Source organism: Abramis brama (assembly GCF_963993115.1).
Source record: "Abramis brama genome assembly, chromosome: 9".
NCBI classification, from domain to species: domain Eukaryota; kingdom Metazoa; phylum Chordata; class Actinopteri; order Cypriniformes; family Leuciscidae; genus Abramis; species Abramis brama.
The window spans coordinates 8,819,421-8,836,939 of NC_139971.1; the positions used below are offsets into that span (position 1 = coordinate 8,819,421).

The 17,519-nt window shown below is 37.8% G+C and overlaps 1 protein-coding gene across 2 annotated transcripts in view; it reads right to left on the bottom strand.

Moving 5' to 3' along the window:
• veph1 (ventricular zone expressed PH domain-containing 1) overlaps positions 1 to 17,519 on the bottom strand; it is a 136,020-nt gene that overhangs the window by 27,911 nt on the left and 90,590 nt on the right. For both annotated transcript variants that reach the window (XR_014607682.1, XM_084124046.1), the window contains exons 8-11: positions 15,780 to 16,007; positions 13,877 to 14,223; positions 11,670 to 11,809; positions 10,240 to 10,374 (exon numbers count right to left, since the gene is read on the bottom strand). Coding sequence is in view for 1 of the 2 variants with exons in the window: in XM_084124046.1 (XP_083980172.1) it covers positions 10,240 to 10,374; positions 11,670 to 11,809; positions 13,877 to 14,223; positions 15,780 to 16,007 (850 nt within the window). In the remaining variant the exon portion in view is untranslated. The remainder of the gene's footprint in view (positions 1 to 10,239; positions 10,375 to 11,669; positions 11,810 to 13,876; positions 14,224 to 15,779; positions 16,008 to 17,519) is intronic.

The window sequence follows — 17,519 nt, forward strand, 5'->3', positions numbered from 1 at the left end:
TTGTGTTCACTCAAACAGTGCGTTTGGCCAACCTCAGAGACTGGTAGACAGGCAACAGACAAGTGACCAATCCTGAATGAGTCACTACACAAGAATTCCGGGCTGAGAACGCTTTGTAAATGGCCGTGCCGAACCAAGCTCAAGTGGAAATATTATTTGAAATGTTCCTTACCGTTCTTAGAACCAAAAAATTACCGACCGTGTCTCTTCAGAAGACTTCATATGGACTCATTTTCCGATGTCGCTATGAATATTTTGTAGTGTAAATGTTTTGGTGGATTGGACTTTTTTTAAAAGGAGGGGGAAGAAATTCATAGGTTTCATTAATTTCTTCATTTGTGTTCCAAAAATGAATGAAAGTCTTAAGAGTTTGGAACAGCATGAGGGTGAGCAACTGATGACAGAATTTTCATTTTTGAGTAAACCATCTTTTAAAGGAATAGTTAACCAAAAATAAAAAACACAACTTGTGTTGATCACTTATTTCTATACAATGGAAGTGAATGAGGACTGATGTCGTCAAGCTTCAAAATGACAAAACACCATTAAATTATCATAAGTTGTCCATATGACTTGTACGCTGTCTTTTGAAGCCAAATAATAGCTCTGTGTGAGGAACAGACTGAAATTGATGGCATTATTCATTGATAATCTTCTCCGGTGGGCTGTTTACAACGGTGACAGCCTTGAGAACTGTATCAGTCTGATTTGTGAATGAATCATTCAGAAGAGTTCTGATATGAAGAAAGATTTGTTGACCAATCCAGCATTAGTCACACCACTTAAGTCACACAAAGCTATCCATAAAATTCTTCTGTGAAACATAAAAGAAGAACATTTTGTACATTTTAAAGTTAAATTCATCAATCTGGTGCACTTTGAGAGTTCAATTTAAAGCTCCAACCCATGTTCAGTGAGTAAATTGAACAAAAAAAAGCCAAACAATTCGAATTTAATCAAATTAATTTTATATTATTATTCCTATGACAGAAATAGCCATATATTCCATATGGCCTTAAAGGCTATTCCTTTAAGAGGGTCTGATTGTCTACTTCCTGCATTACACACAGTTTCCTCTAAGGCGAATAAAGCCAGGTCATCAGTCATTCCAGCCTTCTCAGACCTGAGGCTCAGAGAGATGGCAAGGGTTTTCACCATCTCCTTCAGCATGGCAGCGCATCACTTAGATAAAAGGTAAGTGACACTGTAAAGCCGCTTTTTCCAATAGACCAATACTAAATTTGTTTTCAACTTTTAAAAGAAATTGCTTCAAGGAGCCTGTTTCACATTTCTGTTGACTGGTCAGTTCTTAACAGACAACTAAAGCTTCCATTACAACCACATGACACAAGTTGTTCAGACCCTATAGAAATCTGACACAAGGGGTAGACCAGACTTTAATTTTCACCTTCCCTGTGAGTGACTAGCACAGGCTTGGCATTTTAGAGCTTTTCTTTCTCTGAGTTCAGAACAAAAGGAGATGAAAGACCATCAATCACACATCTTATGTTTAAATTTGTCTTCATGCTTTCCTATAGATTGATGCAGGTCATTATCGAACCCCCGCAGACAGCCTTTCTGGCGAAGAACAGTCGAGTCATCTTACAAGTGCTCTGCCATGACTTATTTCACGCCAAATAAATCAGTGTAAGAATTGAGCAAGAAATGTAATGTGCATTTGATTATTTGTGCCGTATAAAACCTTTCAAATAGTACGAATGTTAAAATGTATGTTTTACAGATGAGTCGAGTACATAGATCTAAACAAGGACCATGTGTGTGCATGAGCAATAGTTTATATTCGCACATGCTGAGTCCAGTAGGGGATATTTGTGCTGTGGTTTATGTTCCTTATTAAAAGCAAGGCTCAAAGAAATCTGAGCTGAAGAGGATTTGCCCAAATCATTCACTCTAATATAGTGGTCCTGAAAACCAAAATTAGGTTGTAGGTCTGTTTTGAATAGGTTGTTAATAGCAGGGGAAAACTATGGTAAATGTAAAAAAATATAATGTAACTAGCTATATAAATAATACATTCTTAGGATTATATAATATTATAACAATATAATATTTGGCCTAGTGTTTGTTTGATCTGTTGCTAATTCACACTTCTGCTGTTGTTAATAATGCATTTTGACATTATGACTACGCCTTGCTAATAATTCTGCATATTGTTGTTGGGCCTATCCCCAACTAATGTTAATATAAATACATTTTGAGGACTTTTTGTTTCCTTTGTACAATAAATCAGTCTGGTTGAACACTGGTCTAAGGCAAAATATCAGCCATGGCTGTTTGTAATGGTTGGATGAAGGCTATTTACAGAGATGTTAACAGCAGGTACAGACATCTGTATCAGTATAAATATATATATTAAGTTGTAGACAGGCCATGTGCTGGTGACGCATTCGCACATGTAGACTTTCAAAGATTAAATCTCTCAAAATCTCAGCAGAACACTTGACAAACTGATTGTAAATGGTAGTTAAAGCTGATGTGTGTCATTGTTTGGATGGTAAAATACTTCCTCCTATCTCAGTTTAATGCACAGAGACAACTTTAAGTAGCCATTTCTTAGGTTGATTTCCCACAAGAGTGTAAACACTATGTCTCTGTGGCGCTATCAAAACATTGCTCTATTTGCTTGAGCGGCCCAGTATGTCAACTTCTGGCTCCACCAATAGCGTGACTGCTTATATAAATGACACCATGCAGCAAATGCATTCAGATGGCCAGCTGGAGAGTGTGTGGTTCACTTATAAAATACTTTGTGAGCTCAAAACACTTTATTTCCACATATCAATTTCAAATATATTAGACATTACAGACTACCATACCAAATGGACACAGTTTAGAAGAAAAGCAACTGAAGCCATGTGACCCACAACAAGTTGTCATGGACCCAATACATATCTTGATTCATTTTTGTTGAAAATATTTGGTTTATACCTTAATATTTAAAAGGTGTTTTTTTTTTTTTTACCAAATAGCCATTATAGCCAATTAATTAAATTAAAATATTCAATGCAAGAAAATCAATTAATATTTTATATAATCAAATTTAGCATACTGTTTTCACTAAATTAACAGAAAAATATGTAATTAACTTATATTCAATGATATGCATCAATTTAACAAAAAAACAAAAACAAAGAAACTATTATTTACATAGTTTTACTAAAACAAATTAATACATAAAAAGGTCACTTTAGAAGGATGCCGCAAATGAATCAATGCATCAGAGTTTTGAATAGATTCACTGAAAGTAACTATTTTAACTAATTAATGGAAATGAATCAAACTTACCAAATCACTATTATTTGCAATGCAATGCAATGCAATGCAAAAAATAAAAAAATAAAAATAGAGATTATTAAAACATCTGTCAAGGCTTAGTTCACCCAAAAATATATATTTTTTAATGCTTCAAAAAGCTTATAAAGAATAGGAGCTCAAATGTATGAGAGAACCAATGAAGTTTGTTCTCACATTTCCTGTTTAACATATATGCATGTTGGTCAATGTTTATATGTGAATAAGTCTAAATTGAAACTGTTCATCAGGTTTCATTAAAATACCTTCATTTGTGTTCAGAAAATAAACGAGTAATTAATTACAGAATTGTCCTTTTTGGGTGAACTATCCCTTTAACTATCATGAGACAAACAAGGTTTATGAAATAAGTCTAATGGCATATTCTTTTTTTATTTTTATAAATTTCAATTAATAAGAAGTGCTTTAAAATCGTTATAATTGTTTATTTATATGTTTTAAGCATGAAGAAAGAGCCTTGTCCAAAACAAATGGTCGTTGCTATTTATTAGTATTTGTTTCAGTTTATTGTTCCTGGATGTAAAAGCCTTTACTGTGCATTGCTGTTGACTGATGTGTGTTTGATGCCATGTCTATCATAATGTGCATGAGAGTGTTTCATGTTTTCACTCTTTTCAAAACTGAATCATCAGATGACTCAAAATGACACAAGATGATGAGTGTGAAACACAGCAAAAGATGAGTCAGTCGGTTCGGTAAATCACAGAAAGAAACGACTCATTGATGGTTGGTGAATAATTAACAGAGGTCTCCAACAGCATTTAACATTCCCGGAAGACCATTTTCACTTTTTTTCTGATTCAAAATGTTGGGCAATTCGGGTTGGCAGCCTGCCAGTGTTGGGAAACAGAACTGAACAATGGGACTACGCTATTCTAATATGTCAAAAGAAAGACGTCAACACCAACCTTGACTCTCAAAAGCCCCAGTGTACATGTTCACTGAAAACGCTAAGCCCCAGATGTGCCAAAGCGTCAGGGGAGAACCACATTACCACAGGGCCTACTACATGCTAGCTAACATATCATCATTATCCTGTGGAGACCGGAAAAGTAAGAGAGGACCTTCTGTTTGTAATGGATACTATTGCAACACTCTTCCCAGTGTCCTTTTATAGATCCTCAGTCTCCAAAACACGCAACACAAGCACATATACAATCATACCGAGATGGTAATAGGAAACCATCCACAATCAATAAAATGCATTTTGATATGCAGGGAAAGGAAACTTTCTATATTCTCTAAACAGATTCATTTTTTTACTATTATTTCGGTGTGATCTATCATTAGCAATATGACACACTTATAATGGCTTCAAGATGTTATGTGGTGAAAATTCCTCTAAGACCTCCTGCAATTTTTATTTTTCTGTCTACTTCATTTTTTTTCTGAGTAGAGAGGAAAAAAAGAATAATTACAAAGGCATTTTACTGGCAAATTTAACTCTCAAATTTAACTCTTTATCTCTCTCTCTCTCTCTCTCTCTCTCCCTCTCCCTCTCCCTCTCTCTCGCTCTCTCTCTCTCTCTCTCTGATGATCCAATACATAGACATTTATCTCATTTTATTACATGGCTTGGTTGAATTACAATGTAGAATGCGGTCTGTTATTTCTTGATAACAGACCGCTGCGAAGTATAACACACCGTTGCTATGAAAAACAGAGCGTTGCTATGGATGCAGGATTCTAACCATAGAGAGTTAGAAAATCAATAAACTCGTTTTTAAATCAATAAACTCCTTTTTAAATCAATATTTTCTGTCAAATTATTGATTTATATGTAAATCAATAATTTACATATAAATCATTCCTCCACTTCGCGTCGGGGTCCCGATCAGCCTGTCGGGGTTGTATTCGCTATAACAACTGCCTCGCTCTACATTATCCCTTACATATAGGGTCAGTTCAGTTGTCACAAAGGAACCTGTAGATTAGAACATATTGAATAACTGCTATGGACCCTTTTCACAGACTGTGATGACATGTTTCCACAGTTATAAACATAACTGTAAAGTTTTTCATATTTTCATTTAAAAAAAAAAAATAATACACATTTATAATGTTACTTTGTCTTAAATTACCTTGGCAGTAAAAAAAACGAATTAAGGCGAGACACTACAGGTGAATAGGGTAACATTTTCAACTAGCAGATATCACCATGAAACTTTCCCAGTTGATTACCTACATTAAGATGAGAAAAAAATGTATTACAAGTTTTCTGTAATTAAATGTTTAAATATGCAAATTAGGCATTATCTAATTAAATATGCGCTAATTTGCATATATATATATATATATATATATATATATATATATATATATATAAAAACGAAATCTGAGTATTGGATAAAGCCAGGTTCAAAATTCTTTTTTCATTGTGTTCACATATTAGATGGGGAAAAAAATTACAGAGGGATTTATGGATATCTACTTTGGTTATCCTGTAAATCAGAATATACTGTCAATAGCCTTAAAAATGGATTTTTGCCATGTTTTTTGGAATAAAATGTTATATAAATCAGGCTAGGAATAATATATTTACAAATCCCTCTGTAAATGTCTTCATAACATAACTAGGTACAAGTCTGGAAAGTTTGGTGTATATAGGTGCTACTGAAGTGGAGATTTCGGACTTGGAGTGTGAGAGAAAAGTCATTTTGAGAAATCGGCTTTAAAGATTTATATCAGCCAATGAGATTGCGCATTTAGAGTTAAATCCCCCCTTTTACTTTCACGATTGTTTGCTGATAAAAAAGGAAATGACCATATTTGGATCCAACAGCATTGTACAGGAGAGAGAGAACTTTCTAACGGTGTATGTGATGACGGTGCCGGCAGCGATCGCAGAGCGGCATGTTGATTGATGAAGACATGTTATTGAAGACAAATATCCAAAATTGACCAGTGGGGAAAAAAAACGATGTTTTTGCCTGCCGTGTCTCCCCTTAAAGCTGTTGCGAGGCAAATTTCACATCATTCTCTTTTCTGACTGCTGTAATCAATCTCTAGATATTTTCCCCTCTTTTTGGAAAAATCACAGTTGTTTTCTTCTGCTATTGGAGCAAATGGTAATATAAAATTATATCTGATGTTGTCTCCCATTCACCACTATAGAAGTTTACTCAACTTTGACGACTTCTGCTGAGAACCCTGGAAATGGGTCCATCGACTCAAAAAAAGTGTGCCCATGAAACAAAGATGGCACCATCTACATTCTGTTCATTCATGCAGAAGCCGGACGACTACCTTTGAGATGAATGGAAATGTTAATGAACACTAAATAATTTCTGAACAAGTTTTTGCAGTGCAGTTTCTATTGAAAGTTTTTAGGTAGACTAAGAGGAAGCTTTGCATTATAATCATTAAAGTGTGTCTACAAGAAAAACATACCTTTTTTCATGATACGACCCTTTAAATTTTAGTGTAGGCCAGAGAACAAATCAAAGGACATGTTAGGGGTTACGGCATCAGTTAGGGGATGTTTATGAGTGCATTCAAGATGGGTTTGCTAGTGTCCTGCCTCGTATTTTTGCATCTGCCCAACGCAAACAGATTCCATATGTGTAGTGCACACAAAGTTCTTTGCTAGAAGTTAAATGACCCCACGTTTAGGCAAAGGGAGGAAGAAAAGGAAGACAGCATAAAGACACACAAGACACCAGCTGTCCTATGTAATTATTCCAGACGTGACATTTACGATGTTTGAAAAGATCAACCAAGCACTCAGATTTACATGGCACCATGAAGAGGAAATGACCTAAGGTAAACATCCCAGTCTCAGGAGCTATCACGACCTCTGACCTCTCACCGTTTGCATGACGTGGCCATTTTCCACTATAACAGAGGGAGTATATGGAGCTCTGTGATGTAAAATATCTACTTTCTTTATTGATGTCCACAGAGAAGTTTGATTTGTACAGCAGGGTTGCTGTCATATACACATTTTAGAAATCTATACGTTCTCCCCAAAGGCATAAATGTAAGTCTTGATACGGATCAGACAGAGTTTTCGTACCCTGCTGGGCCACTTCTTTCTTAAATGTGTCCTGCAGAGAGGAAGCGGCAGGATGACTGATTGTTCCTGCTTATATAATCTAACCTACAGTTGGGGATTCTCAGCAGAATGCAATATAATAATTGACTTCACTGTCTGTGTATATTATGCTCACCAAGGCTGTATTTATTTGATCAAAAGCACAGTAAAAACAGTCATATTGTGAAATACTATTACAATTCCAAAGAACTGTTTTCTATTTAAATACTGTATATTTATGTAATTTATTCCTGTGATGGCAAAGCTGATTTTTTAGCTGACATTTCTCCAGTCTTCAGTGTCACATGATCCTTCAGAAATCATGCTTCAGAAAATATGCTGATTTGGTGCACAATAAATGTTCTTATTATTATTAAATTATTTTTCTTATTATTTGTCTTATTATCAATGTCTTATAAGTTATAACTTTATAAAATGTTATACTTATCCATGTGTTTTGCTGTTTTGTTTTGATTTTGTGAAAAAAAAAAAAAAAAAAAGTTTAATCAGCAAGCGTGCATTAAATTGATCAAAAGTAACAGTACTGACATGTATATTACAACAACAACAACAAAAATTCTGTTCTTTTTAAGTTTTTTTAAAATAATCGAATCTTGATTTCCACACACACAAAAACGAATTAGGCAGCATTTTCAAAACTGATAATAATAAGAACCATTATAGTAACTGAGCACCAAATCAGCATATTAAAATGACTTCTAGTCAGATCACAAAAAAAAGCATGTAAATACAGGGTGTAAACTTTATATATAATGCTAAATAGAATGTATGAAAAAACAATGAGTGAATTACATTACCATTATCAAGTGTCTATCAGAGTTAAGTTTAGTTCTGTTTAGTTTCATTGTGTTTTGGATTCATTTACCCCGTTCTCGCTTTGCCTGTGTTCCCGTTCATTGTTAGTTTCCATAGTTACTCATTAGTTCCACACCTATTCTTAGTTCTATTAATAACTCCTATTTAAGCACCTAGTTTTCTCTGTTCAGTTTTTGGTCTTGTTTTGGTTTATGTGGTTTCCTGAGTGTTCTTAAATAGTGGTAGTTAAAAATTGTTCTTGTTGAATTCTCCCTCGTTTGTACTGTACAACGTTGTACACAACGTTACAGTGTCTGATTTTACCAGTAAATTAAAATAGGGTCTACATTATTATACTGGATAATCATGCACTGCCATTAAACATTAAAAATATTTGACAATACAAAAATGTACAATACGTAATCTAACCAGTAACAGAGCATGTGTCTAACACAAATTCTGTATTTTCAGCCAAGCAGAATCATGAACATTTTGTTCTGTTATCATTTCCCTGTGCAATGGACCAGGACCAAGTTCGAGTCTATTCAAATCCACCCCTGATGTAATACCAAATTTAGCATTTTTATGAATAGTACTTTCTGTGGAATGTCCCAAAAAGTTCTAAGAAAGACAAAACAACACTATAAAAGAAATTAAAAGTAGTCCAAATAGCTTGTGTGCCATTTTCCAAATCTTCTGAAAACATACAATAGCTTTGTGAGTAACAGACCAAAATTTAAGTTTTCACTGATAACCCTTGTTGTTGCTCTCAAATCTTAATTTCATTACTCTATATGCACAATGCAATTAGTCATGTGACACGCAAAACTGGTGCCATTTGGCATGACTGTGATTGCATACCTTCAGAAGAATTGTTGATAATAATTTAAACGATAAAACTTATCGATGATCGATTAAACAAGGTCATCATTAAAGTCCGTAGTTTTGAGGCGAATGCGACTCGTGCGCTAAACATGCAGCAGACACACAAAGAAAAATGAAGCCAGCGCGCCATTGTTACATATTGTAATTGTAAGTGTATTAATGTCTTCAAGCCATGCAATGGCAATGTTTTGCGAAGTTACACACTAAACGTGGCGCAAAAGCAACGAGTGTAAACTGTTTACACATGCATCAGTGGCAATTTTTCATACAAATACTTGGTATAGTTTGGTCTCTAACTGAAACAAATATGCTTTTTCTGCTAGTTGAGACCTTTTCAACGATATATGACAAGTCTATCTGTTATGTAGGCTACTATGATTCTATTCTATTTTTCACATTATGAAACTAGAGCACTTCTAATTATGTCAGCAAATTTAAAAGCACTTGTTTAGTGATTCCAAACTTCTAAGCTTTAAAAATACATCTATAGTTCTAGTTCTTCTCTGGCCAATGAACGAACATGGTGTGTTTATGATTCAAGCTGCATCAACAAGTCAGAAATCAGATTGTGGATCTGTAGCATTCCAATATTTCATCCAGTTCCTATTGCTTGAAGATCAGATTCATCACGCCAGTATGGGGATGAAGCTAGTCATAGGTCTGTGCAGAGAACTTGTGTGGTTCTTGAGGTCTTTGCTGAGGATCTGTGCCGCTGGCTGTCGTGTCGACGAGGTCGTCACAGTGGATTGTCTAGTTGACAGGATCTCTGCAGAGGGCTGTGGTTTTTAAGTAACATAATAACTTAGTAGCACCCCTGCTTCGGATTTAAGAGGTTAAGGTTAACGATTAACCGATTAATTGATTGTTTATTTAAACAGCGATCGATTATGGGAATTTATGTAAATTGACATCCATACTTGGAATATACCACATGAGTTGTGTGGACCACTTTGATGGTACCATTTTGTCTTTTTTTGAGGTGAACAATCCCCTTGAAACATCATGGGTGGGTTAAAAGCAGATGGCCTGGAGTGTGAGGTCAAATCTAGCTTCATTTCTCAGGTAGAGGGAGGTGCTGACTGAGTGGATACATGTTGGTTCATATGAGCGTGTGTTTGTGTGAATGACAGACAGACAGAGAAAGCATAAAAGAGAGACGGTAGAGACTTTACCTTCTTATGAGGAACAGTTGTCTGGGTCATGGCCAGCTCAAAGCTGTGTGCTCCCGTCAGCTGTGTTTTCTCCCAGAGTTTCCTCAGCTGCTGTACACACTCGTCCTGACAGCACAACGCCTCGCTCACTTTACTCTGAACGCAGACAAGATACACTGCTAGCTTGCCAAGATTCACGCTACTCATAATTAGAGGTTTGCAAAGGCAAGCATTACATTTGCTGCTGCTTATGGTAAGATAAGATTAACCTCTAAGCCAGAGTTTTAAACATCTACATATGTAACTTGTCCCACACCAATAACACCCTAGAATCCATCATAACATCCATCATAAAATGTCATAATCATTTGTTAACAAACAAGTAAACAAGCTCATTGTTTCTGCATTAAATTATTACATTGTTTAAATTAATACCTTTTTCGCTAACTCTGATTTTGTATATGTACATTTCTGAAATACATAACTTAGACAGTTACCTCTGAAAACAGATCGCTCTAAATTGATCGACTCATGCATTTTCTGTATAGCTGCTTTGAAATTATGTGTATTGTGAAAAGCGCTATACAAATAAATGTGAATTGAATTGAACTGAATTGAATAACCCTCAACCAACTGCCTAGAAACCACCTAGAACACAACCGCACAGCAACACCCTGGTAAATAGCAGGCTCATTTTGTAAATTTACAAAAATAGTTTAATTTGAAAGTAGTTAAACTATAGTTTAACCCGGATGCCGAAACACTAGACTTCGTGATTGGTAGATAGGTGGAGGGTGGCGCTTCAGGCCAAAACACAACATGACAACATCAACATCAGTTGAGGGCTGCAACTTCACTTTTAAATGACAATATCCTGGCCGGACTACTGTTGTCAGTGATATAAGTATTTGAAATGAACATGATTTCTTATTGTCTAGTGACATATCAGGGCCATTTTATGATTAATTGAAATACATTTCTTACATACAGCTCCTTTAACTTTCTCTCTCGTGATGCTTTGCAGACTCTGCTGTGTGCATTCATGTTTTAAAGGGGGTGTTGCTTTGGAGACGCTCTGAAGGGAGGGTGGGATCTCATGCTTTCAAAGCTAACTTACTGTTGCTAACCGCTCAGTGATTGCCTACCAACTACCACAAATAATATTTACAACTGTTATTTATTCCCCTCAATGATACATTGACATATACACAAACACATTTGTTTATATTAGTCTAAACATCTCATAGACTTCCATTGTTTTTATATCACGTTAGTGATCATTTTCAACCCGATTTGGCCTATTTATAAGCCTTTTAATCAAGAGGACACATGCAATGGTTGTCATGATATTTCATCATCTAAGTGAGAACATCTGGCTCTCACAAATATAGATAAACACACTCACACACCCCCACACATCTTGCCGCAAAAACAACATGTCTGACTGTTACCTGCAGTGCCAGAAGCATGATTTGGATCCAGAGGTGTGGCTGGCAGCTACACAGGGAGAAACAGGACTTTCCATAGAGGCAGTAGTGTCCTTTCAGTGGACAGGAGAATGACAGCTTAGCCACACAGCCACGATGGGAGTCTGGAGTACAACACACACATGAGCACAGGAGCATGAATTGCTTATGAATTCCTTCATCAAAAATGTGACCTACTTCCCAAAACCACATAATATCCTAAAATAAACTGCTCCATCTTGTAATAAAATAGTGTTTGGTATTAAAGTCCCTTGATTCTCCAGATGCGTTTCTGAAACAGCACTTCGAGAATAACTGCTTTAGTTCACATTGTCTTTTTTGACATGGCTCAAGCACCAACATTTTAATAAAATCGAAATTATATTTTGGGCTAAATGGTGGTGATGTTAATTCCTCTTATTGACTCAAACATTAATATACCAGTAGGTGGCAACCAATGAATGTCTTCTTATGATTAAGTCATTGAATTCTTCACTTAACAGTTTTGTTCAATCATCATAAGCATTTTATCCACAATAAAGCAAACTATATAAAAAGGCCAAAAATACTTAATTAATAATGAATAACTTGTTTGTTCAGTGGGTCCAACCAATGAAATGCTTCTTCACTGTCAAATTCGAATGCTATAGTTGTGCGCTTCAAAAGGGAGACTAATTGCTAAAAGGACTAGAGTAAAAGACAAGAGATCTATCTAGTGATGTCTGCCAATAGTAGGACACTGCTCAACAAGTCTTTCACAAAATCACTTTCTAACACATTTCCACAAATGTCTATGACATTAGCTGTTTTTCCATGATCTGGTAAGTATGACTGCACTGAATCCCTCACACTGACACACATAAACAAACTCATGTGTATCCCGCCAGTTCAGCAGGTCTCCGACTGATCCATTATCTTACTGTTTCTCAGTGGGAGAGCTGTTGAGTAATGTGAAGGTGAGGCAGAGACCCAGGGAGTGCAGGGGAGATGTTAAAATCGCTTTGCCAAGCAACCCTTTGTTCTGTCTGACACCCACAGCTTAATTGTAGCGTATTACACTTAATGAACAGATAGCTGATAATTAGTGGTGTTTGAAAAGGCAAGCATCAATATTACTATTGTTCATACTCATGGATTTGAACAAAGAATTGAACCTAATGAACTTAACTTCAGCGCATACAGTAACTCATCCAGCAATGTGCTAGTGAAGATGATACATCAAATCAGCTTATTGAGGAGAGGTGTGCTATTAAAGCAACTTATGAATTCCTGACAGGATTGTAATGAAATTAATGTTTTAAAAACAAAATTTTGAATATTAAAACATCAAATGATTTAAAAATATAGAATTGATACTTTTAGTAGGTGGCGGTAAGTCACTGTCTTAATGAGTGAGTCATTGAGTCAAACAGCTGATTCATTAATCGTTCACTCATACGATTCATTCAAAAACACAGATTCAGTTTTGTTTGGAACTATTTTCGTTGGCAAAACATATCAAAACAGACAAAAGTGTGTCTAAAATTTAACTAACTTAATATTAACCTGTATAATAAAATCAATATCACATTTGGAATCGTGCTCGGAAAAAACAGCACTCTTGCTCATGTGATATTGCTTAACTATTGTGGCAGAGAGTTTTGCCAGGGCAAGGACAACTTTCTCTACAGAAAATGTTAGTTCTACATTATGGTCAATAACCAATGTCATAGCTAATATTATAAATCATGTTTTGACCATTGACTCAAACAATGGAACAGCTTCTATCGAGCAATTTATGATAATTTTAGTGAAATTTGGCATCCAAATATAAATACAGGGTACAAAAACAATGTCATGTACTAAACTCTGCAATCTAATGAAAAAAATTTCTCATATGTGGATCATGTGTATTTCAAACAAAATTTCTGGGCATGTGAAGAGCAGTATTTGGTGATAACATTACCATAACAGTGGGGAACCGACTAAAGAAGTTAGACCACTCAGCATGCAATCCAAGTGTGTAATTGGCGTTTACATTTCTAACATATCTAAAAATATGCCAGGAAAGTGTTCTCTTCATGTTGCTAAAACATCAAAAAACAAGAATGAGAGTGAGTTGTAGAAGAGAGTTGTCCTGCTGCACTACACTTGAATGTGAGGTATTTTTGAACATGTTACTGTGTGGATAGTTCTTAGATTTGACGGTTTACCTTCAATGACACAGTGCTCAGGTATGGGGATTAGTTTGATCATTTCGGCACAGAAGGTTTTGATTTCCTTCATGTTGTCTCTCAGGTGGACCCAGAGTCGATCTCCCTCCCGGGGGTCTCCAACCTCCACCTTTTGCCCCTCACTGTTTGGAGAGGTGTCAGGTTGATTTTTTGTGGGATCTTTGTGGTTCTCCTGCAGGGTTGAGGGGACAGGACCAGTCTCTGGGCTGGGACTGGCCTCACAGACATTGAGTTCTGTGCTCAGATCCACCAACCCATCTCCCTCTGGACTGCTGTCAGAGTTAATGGATTGTGTGCGTACAGCGTGAAGAGCCAGACTTTTTGACCTGAACATGAGAGAACAGCACAACTCAAAATACAAAAACTCAGAGTCACTTCACTTTTTTTTTTGGACTGTGAGTTAAAAAGGACCATACTATAATAGACTATGAAGAACATAGTTTTATAGTATTTCCCTGAAGCCTACTTATGTCTTAGGGTGTGCTTACACTTGTATTTTGGTTCTCTTGGTTCTTTTGGTCCAGACCAAAAAAGAAAACACATTTAGTCCTGGTTCGCTTAGCATCCACACTGTCATTTTTAATACAAAATATATTTTTTTTTAAAGCAGCTTTTATGATGTTTATTTTGTGACGGAACTTACCGAACATCCAAAATAATGTTGTGTGCTGGGTTAAATGTGCTTGTTGTACGTGTGTACATATGATGGTATTTTTACCATATGAGAACACTTAAAAGTGTTAAGGGGTCTAAACAGTGCCAGGTATTCCTCTTTTGCACATATAAACGAAGATCTGCAGCAAGGAGACAGTAGTTCAGACGCCTGTACCAAACTGTGATGGGCAACGTAACTCCTATGAAGGGAAGAACCAGCTGTGTTTGAGCATTCTGTCCTTTGTAGGGTCGCATCTTGCGACATCACATTATGTTTTTAGTTTGTTTAGATCGTTGGTCCGTGCTGCATTCATATTTTAGTTTAATCGCACCAGAGTTTGTTTGGAAGCGTACTGAGACCCCTGAAGAGGTGGTGCGCGCACCAGGGTTTCGAATGGCAGCGTTCACACTTATTCAAATGAACCACACTAAAAGAGCAATCATACCAGAGTTTGTCTTAATCAAACCAAACCTGCCCATTGTAAACACAGCTTAAATAAGTTTTTCATTACCATTTTCCTGCCTTTTCCCTAGCTTTTATAATTAAATTGTTTGCTTTTTCTTCTGTACCTGTCAACATTAAATCATTATTTTTTTATCCATCTGGAACTGATCTGATCCTGAAAAGAGGCATACAAGAACAGAGACGTGGTTAGAAGGGAGGTATTGAAAAGAGGGATTTGTGACATCAGCAAAAAAGGAAAGCTGATTCAAAGGGAAAACAAGTTGTTAAATTTTATTTATTTGAAATGAAAACACTGCAAGAATTCAATTAAGAAAGTAAATATGACCAATTTTGATTCTGATTAACTTTAAGGGTGTGTTTTCACACTTGCAGTTTGGTTCACTTGGTTCATTTGGTCCCTAACACACCCTAAAACTTTTATATATAAAAGATTCGATATTATCATAATTAATTTGTAAACGAATGTTGTTCACACAACAATGTCAACAATACATTGTCATGTATAAAATACACGTCTATACATTATATGTGCAATATGTAAAACATTATCTGGGAAATATTTGCTTTTATTAAGTTGACACTGTATTTTTTTCTACCCACATTCATAGTTAGATGTATAAAACTGAAGAGAAAAATAAAACTATGACTGTCAATAGCATAAAATGTAATTACGCTCATGACTTTCAACCCATCTTAAGAAAGCAGAATGAAACTTTTTTTTACTTATAAATTTTGAACTTATATTTTAATTGTATTGCCCACCTGTTGAACCTCATCTCTCTGCGCTCGTCTCGCGCTGCCTGACCCAGACTGTGGCATCTCTGAGGACCAGGAGACGTGTCCTCTCTCTCAGACTCCACCTCCTCCTCATCTCCCATCTTCTGATCAAAATCCTGGATCTTCACCTGCAGACGCTGGTTCTCAGCAAACATGTCAGAACTAGACTTGCCTTCACACGGCCTGGACAATTCCTGCACCTTCTCCTCCCCTCTGATGCACAAAGATAAAGAACACTACTGCCCTGCTTACTGAATACTGCACAGCATGTACAGTATACTTAAAAATTAGATTGTCGTCACATGCTCATCCTATTCTGGCAAGGTACATTACAATAATGTAAAAATGGTTACTTTAACTTTTTACTCAATATTGTGTAAAATGCCTTAACTTAAAAAAATAAAAATAAAAAAGTCAAGAAAGACAAATTGCAGTCAATATGCAGTCAATTCCTTTGAAGATGAAGCTATGGCTCATTATATTGGAAAGGGAATCTCACACAAGTCCCTTTCACACAGAGATTCCAGAAAATACTGCTTGGTCCCAGTTCCGGTGGTCCCAGTTCCGGTGGTTCCAAAACGGAGGAGGAGAAGGAAGACTCCCTCCGTGACTGTCCCGGTGAACCTTATTCCGGTGGACCTTGTTCCGGTGGTCCCAATTCCGGTGGTCCCGAGTCCGGTGGTCCCAGTTCAGGTGGTCCCAAGTCCGGTGGTCCCGAGTCCGGTGGCTCATAACACGGAGACCATCCTGGAGGTGACTGCCGTCCCTGACGCATCGCCCAGGCGTCTTGCTGTGCCCGCGCCGCCCAGGCGTCTTGCTGTGCCCGCACCGCCCAGGCGTCTTGCTCTGCCCACGCCGCCCAGGCGTCCTGCTCTGCCAGCCCCGCCCGAGCTGCTCGCACTGCCTGCGCCACCCCAGCGATCCATCACGTCTGCTGATCCAGAGACTGTTCACGTCACATCTGCCGAGCCTGTGTCTTCGGACAAGATGGCCGCCACAGAGACTGTTCACGTCACGTCTGCCGAGCCTGTGTCTTCGGACAAGATGGCCGCCACAGAGACTGTTCACGTCACGCCTGCCGAGCCTGGGTCTTCGGACAAGATGGCCGCCGCCAAGAGTGTTCACGTCACGTCTGCCGAGCCTGTGTCTTCCGACAAGATGGCCGCCGCCGAGCCTGTTCACGTCATGCCTGCCGAGCCTGTGTCTTCGGACAAGATGGCCGCCGCCGAGACTGTTCACGTCACGTCTGCCGAGCCTGTGTCTTCGGACAAGATGGCCGCCGCTGAGCCGGTGGTCTCTGTTCCGGAGCCGATGGTGTCTGTTCCAGTTCCTGAGCCGGTGGTGTCTGTTCCTGAGCCGGTGGTGTCTGTTCCAGTTCCTGAGCCAGTGGTTCCAGTTCCTGAGCCGGTGTCTGTTCCAGTTCCTGAGCCGGTGGTGCCAGTTCCTGAGCCGGTGTCTGTTCCAGTTCCTGAGCCGGTGGTGCCAGTTCCTGAGCCGGTGTCTGTTCCAGTTCCTGAGCCGGTGGTGTCTGTTCCAGTTCCTGAGCCGGTGGTGTCTGTTCCAGTTCCTGAGCCGGTGTCTGTTCCAGTTCCTGAGCCGGTGGTGCCAGTTCCTGAGCCGGTGTCTGTTCCAGTTCCTGAGCCGGTGGTGCCAGTTCCTGAGCCGGTGTCTGTTCCAGTTCCTGAGCCGGTTGTGTCTGTTCCAGTTCCTGAGCCGGTGGTGTCT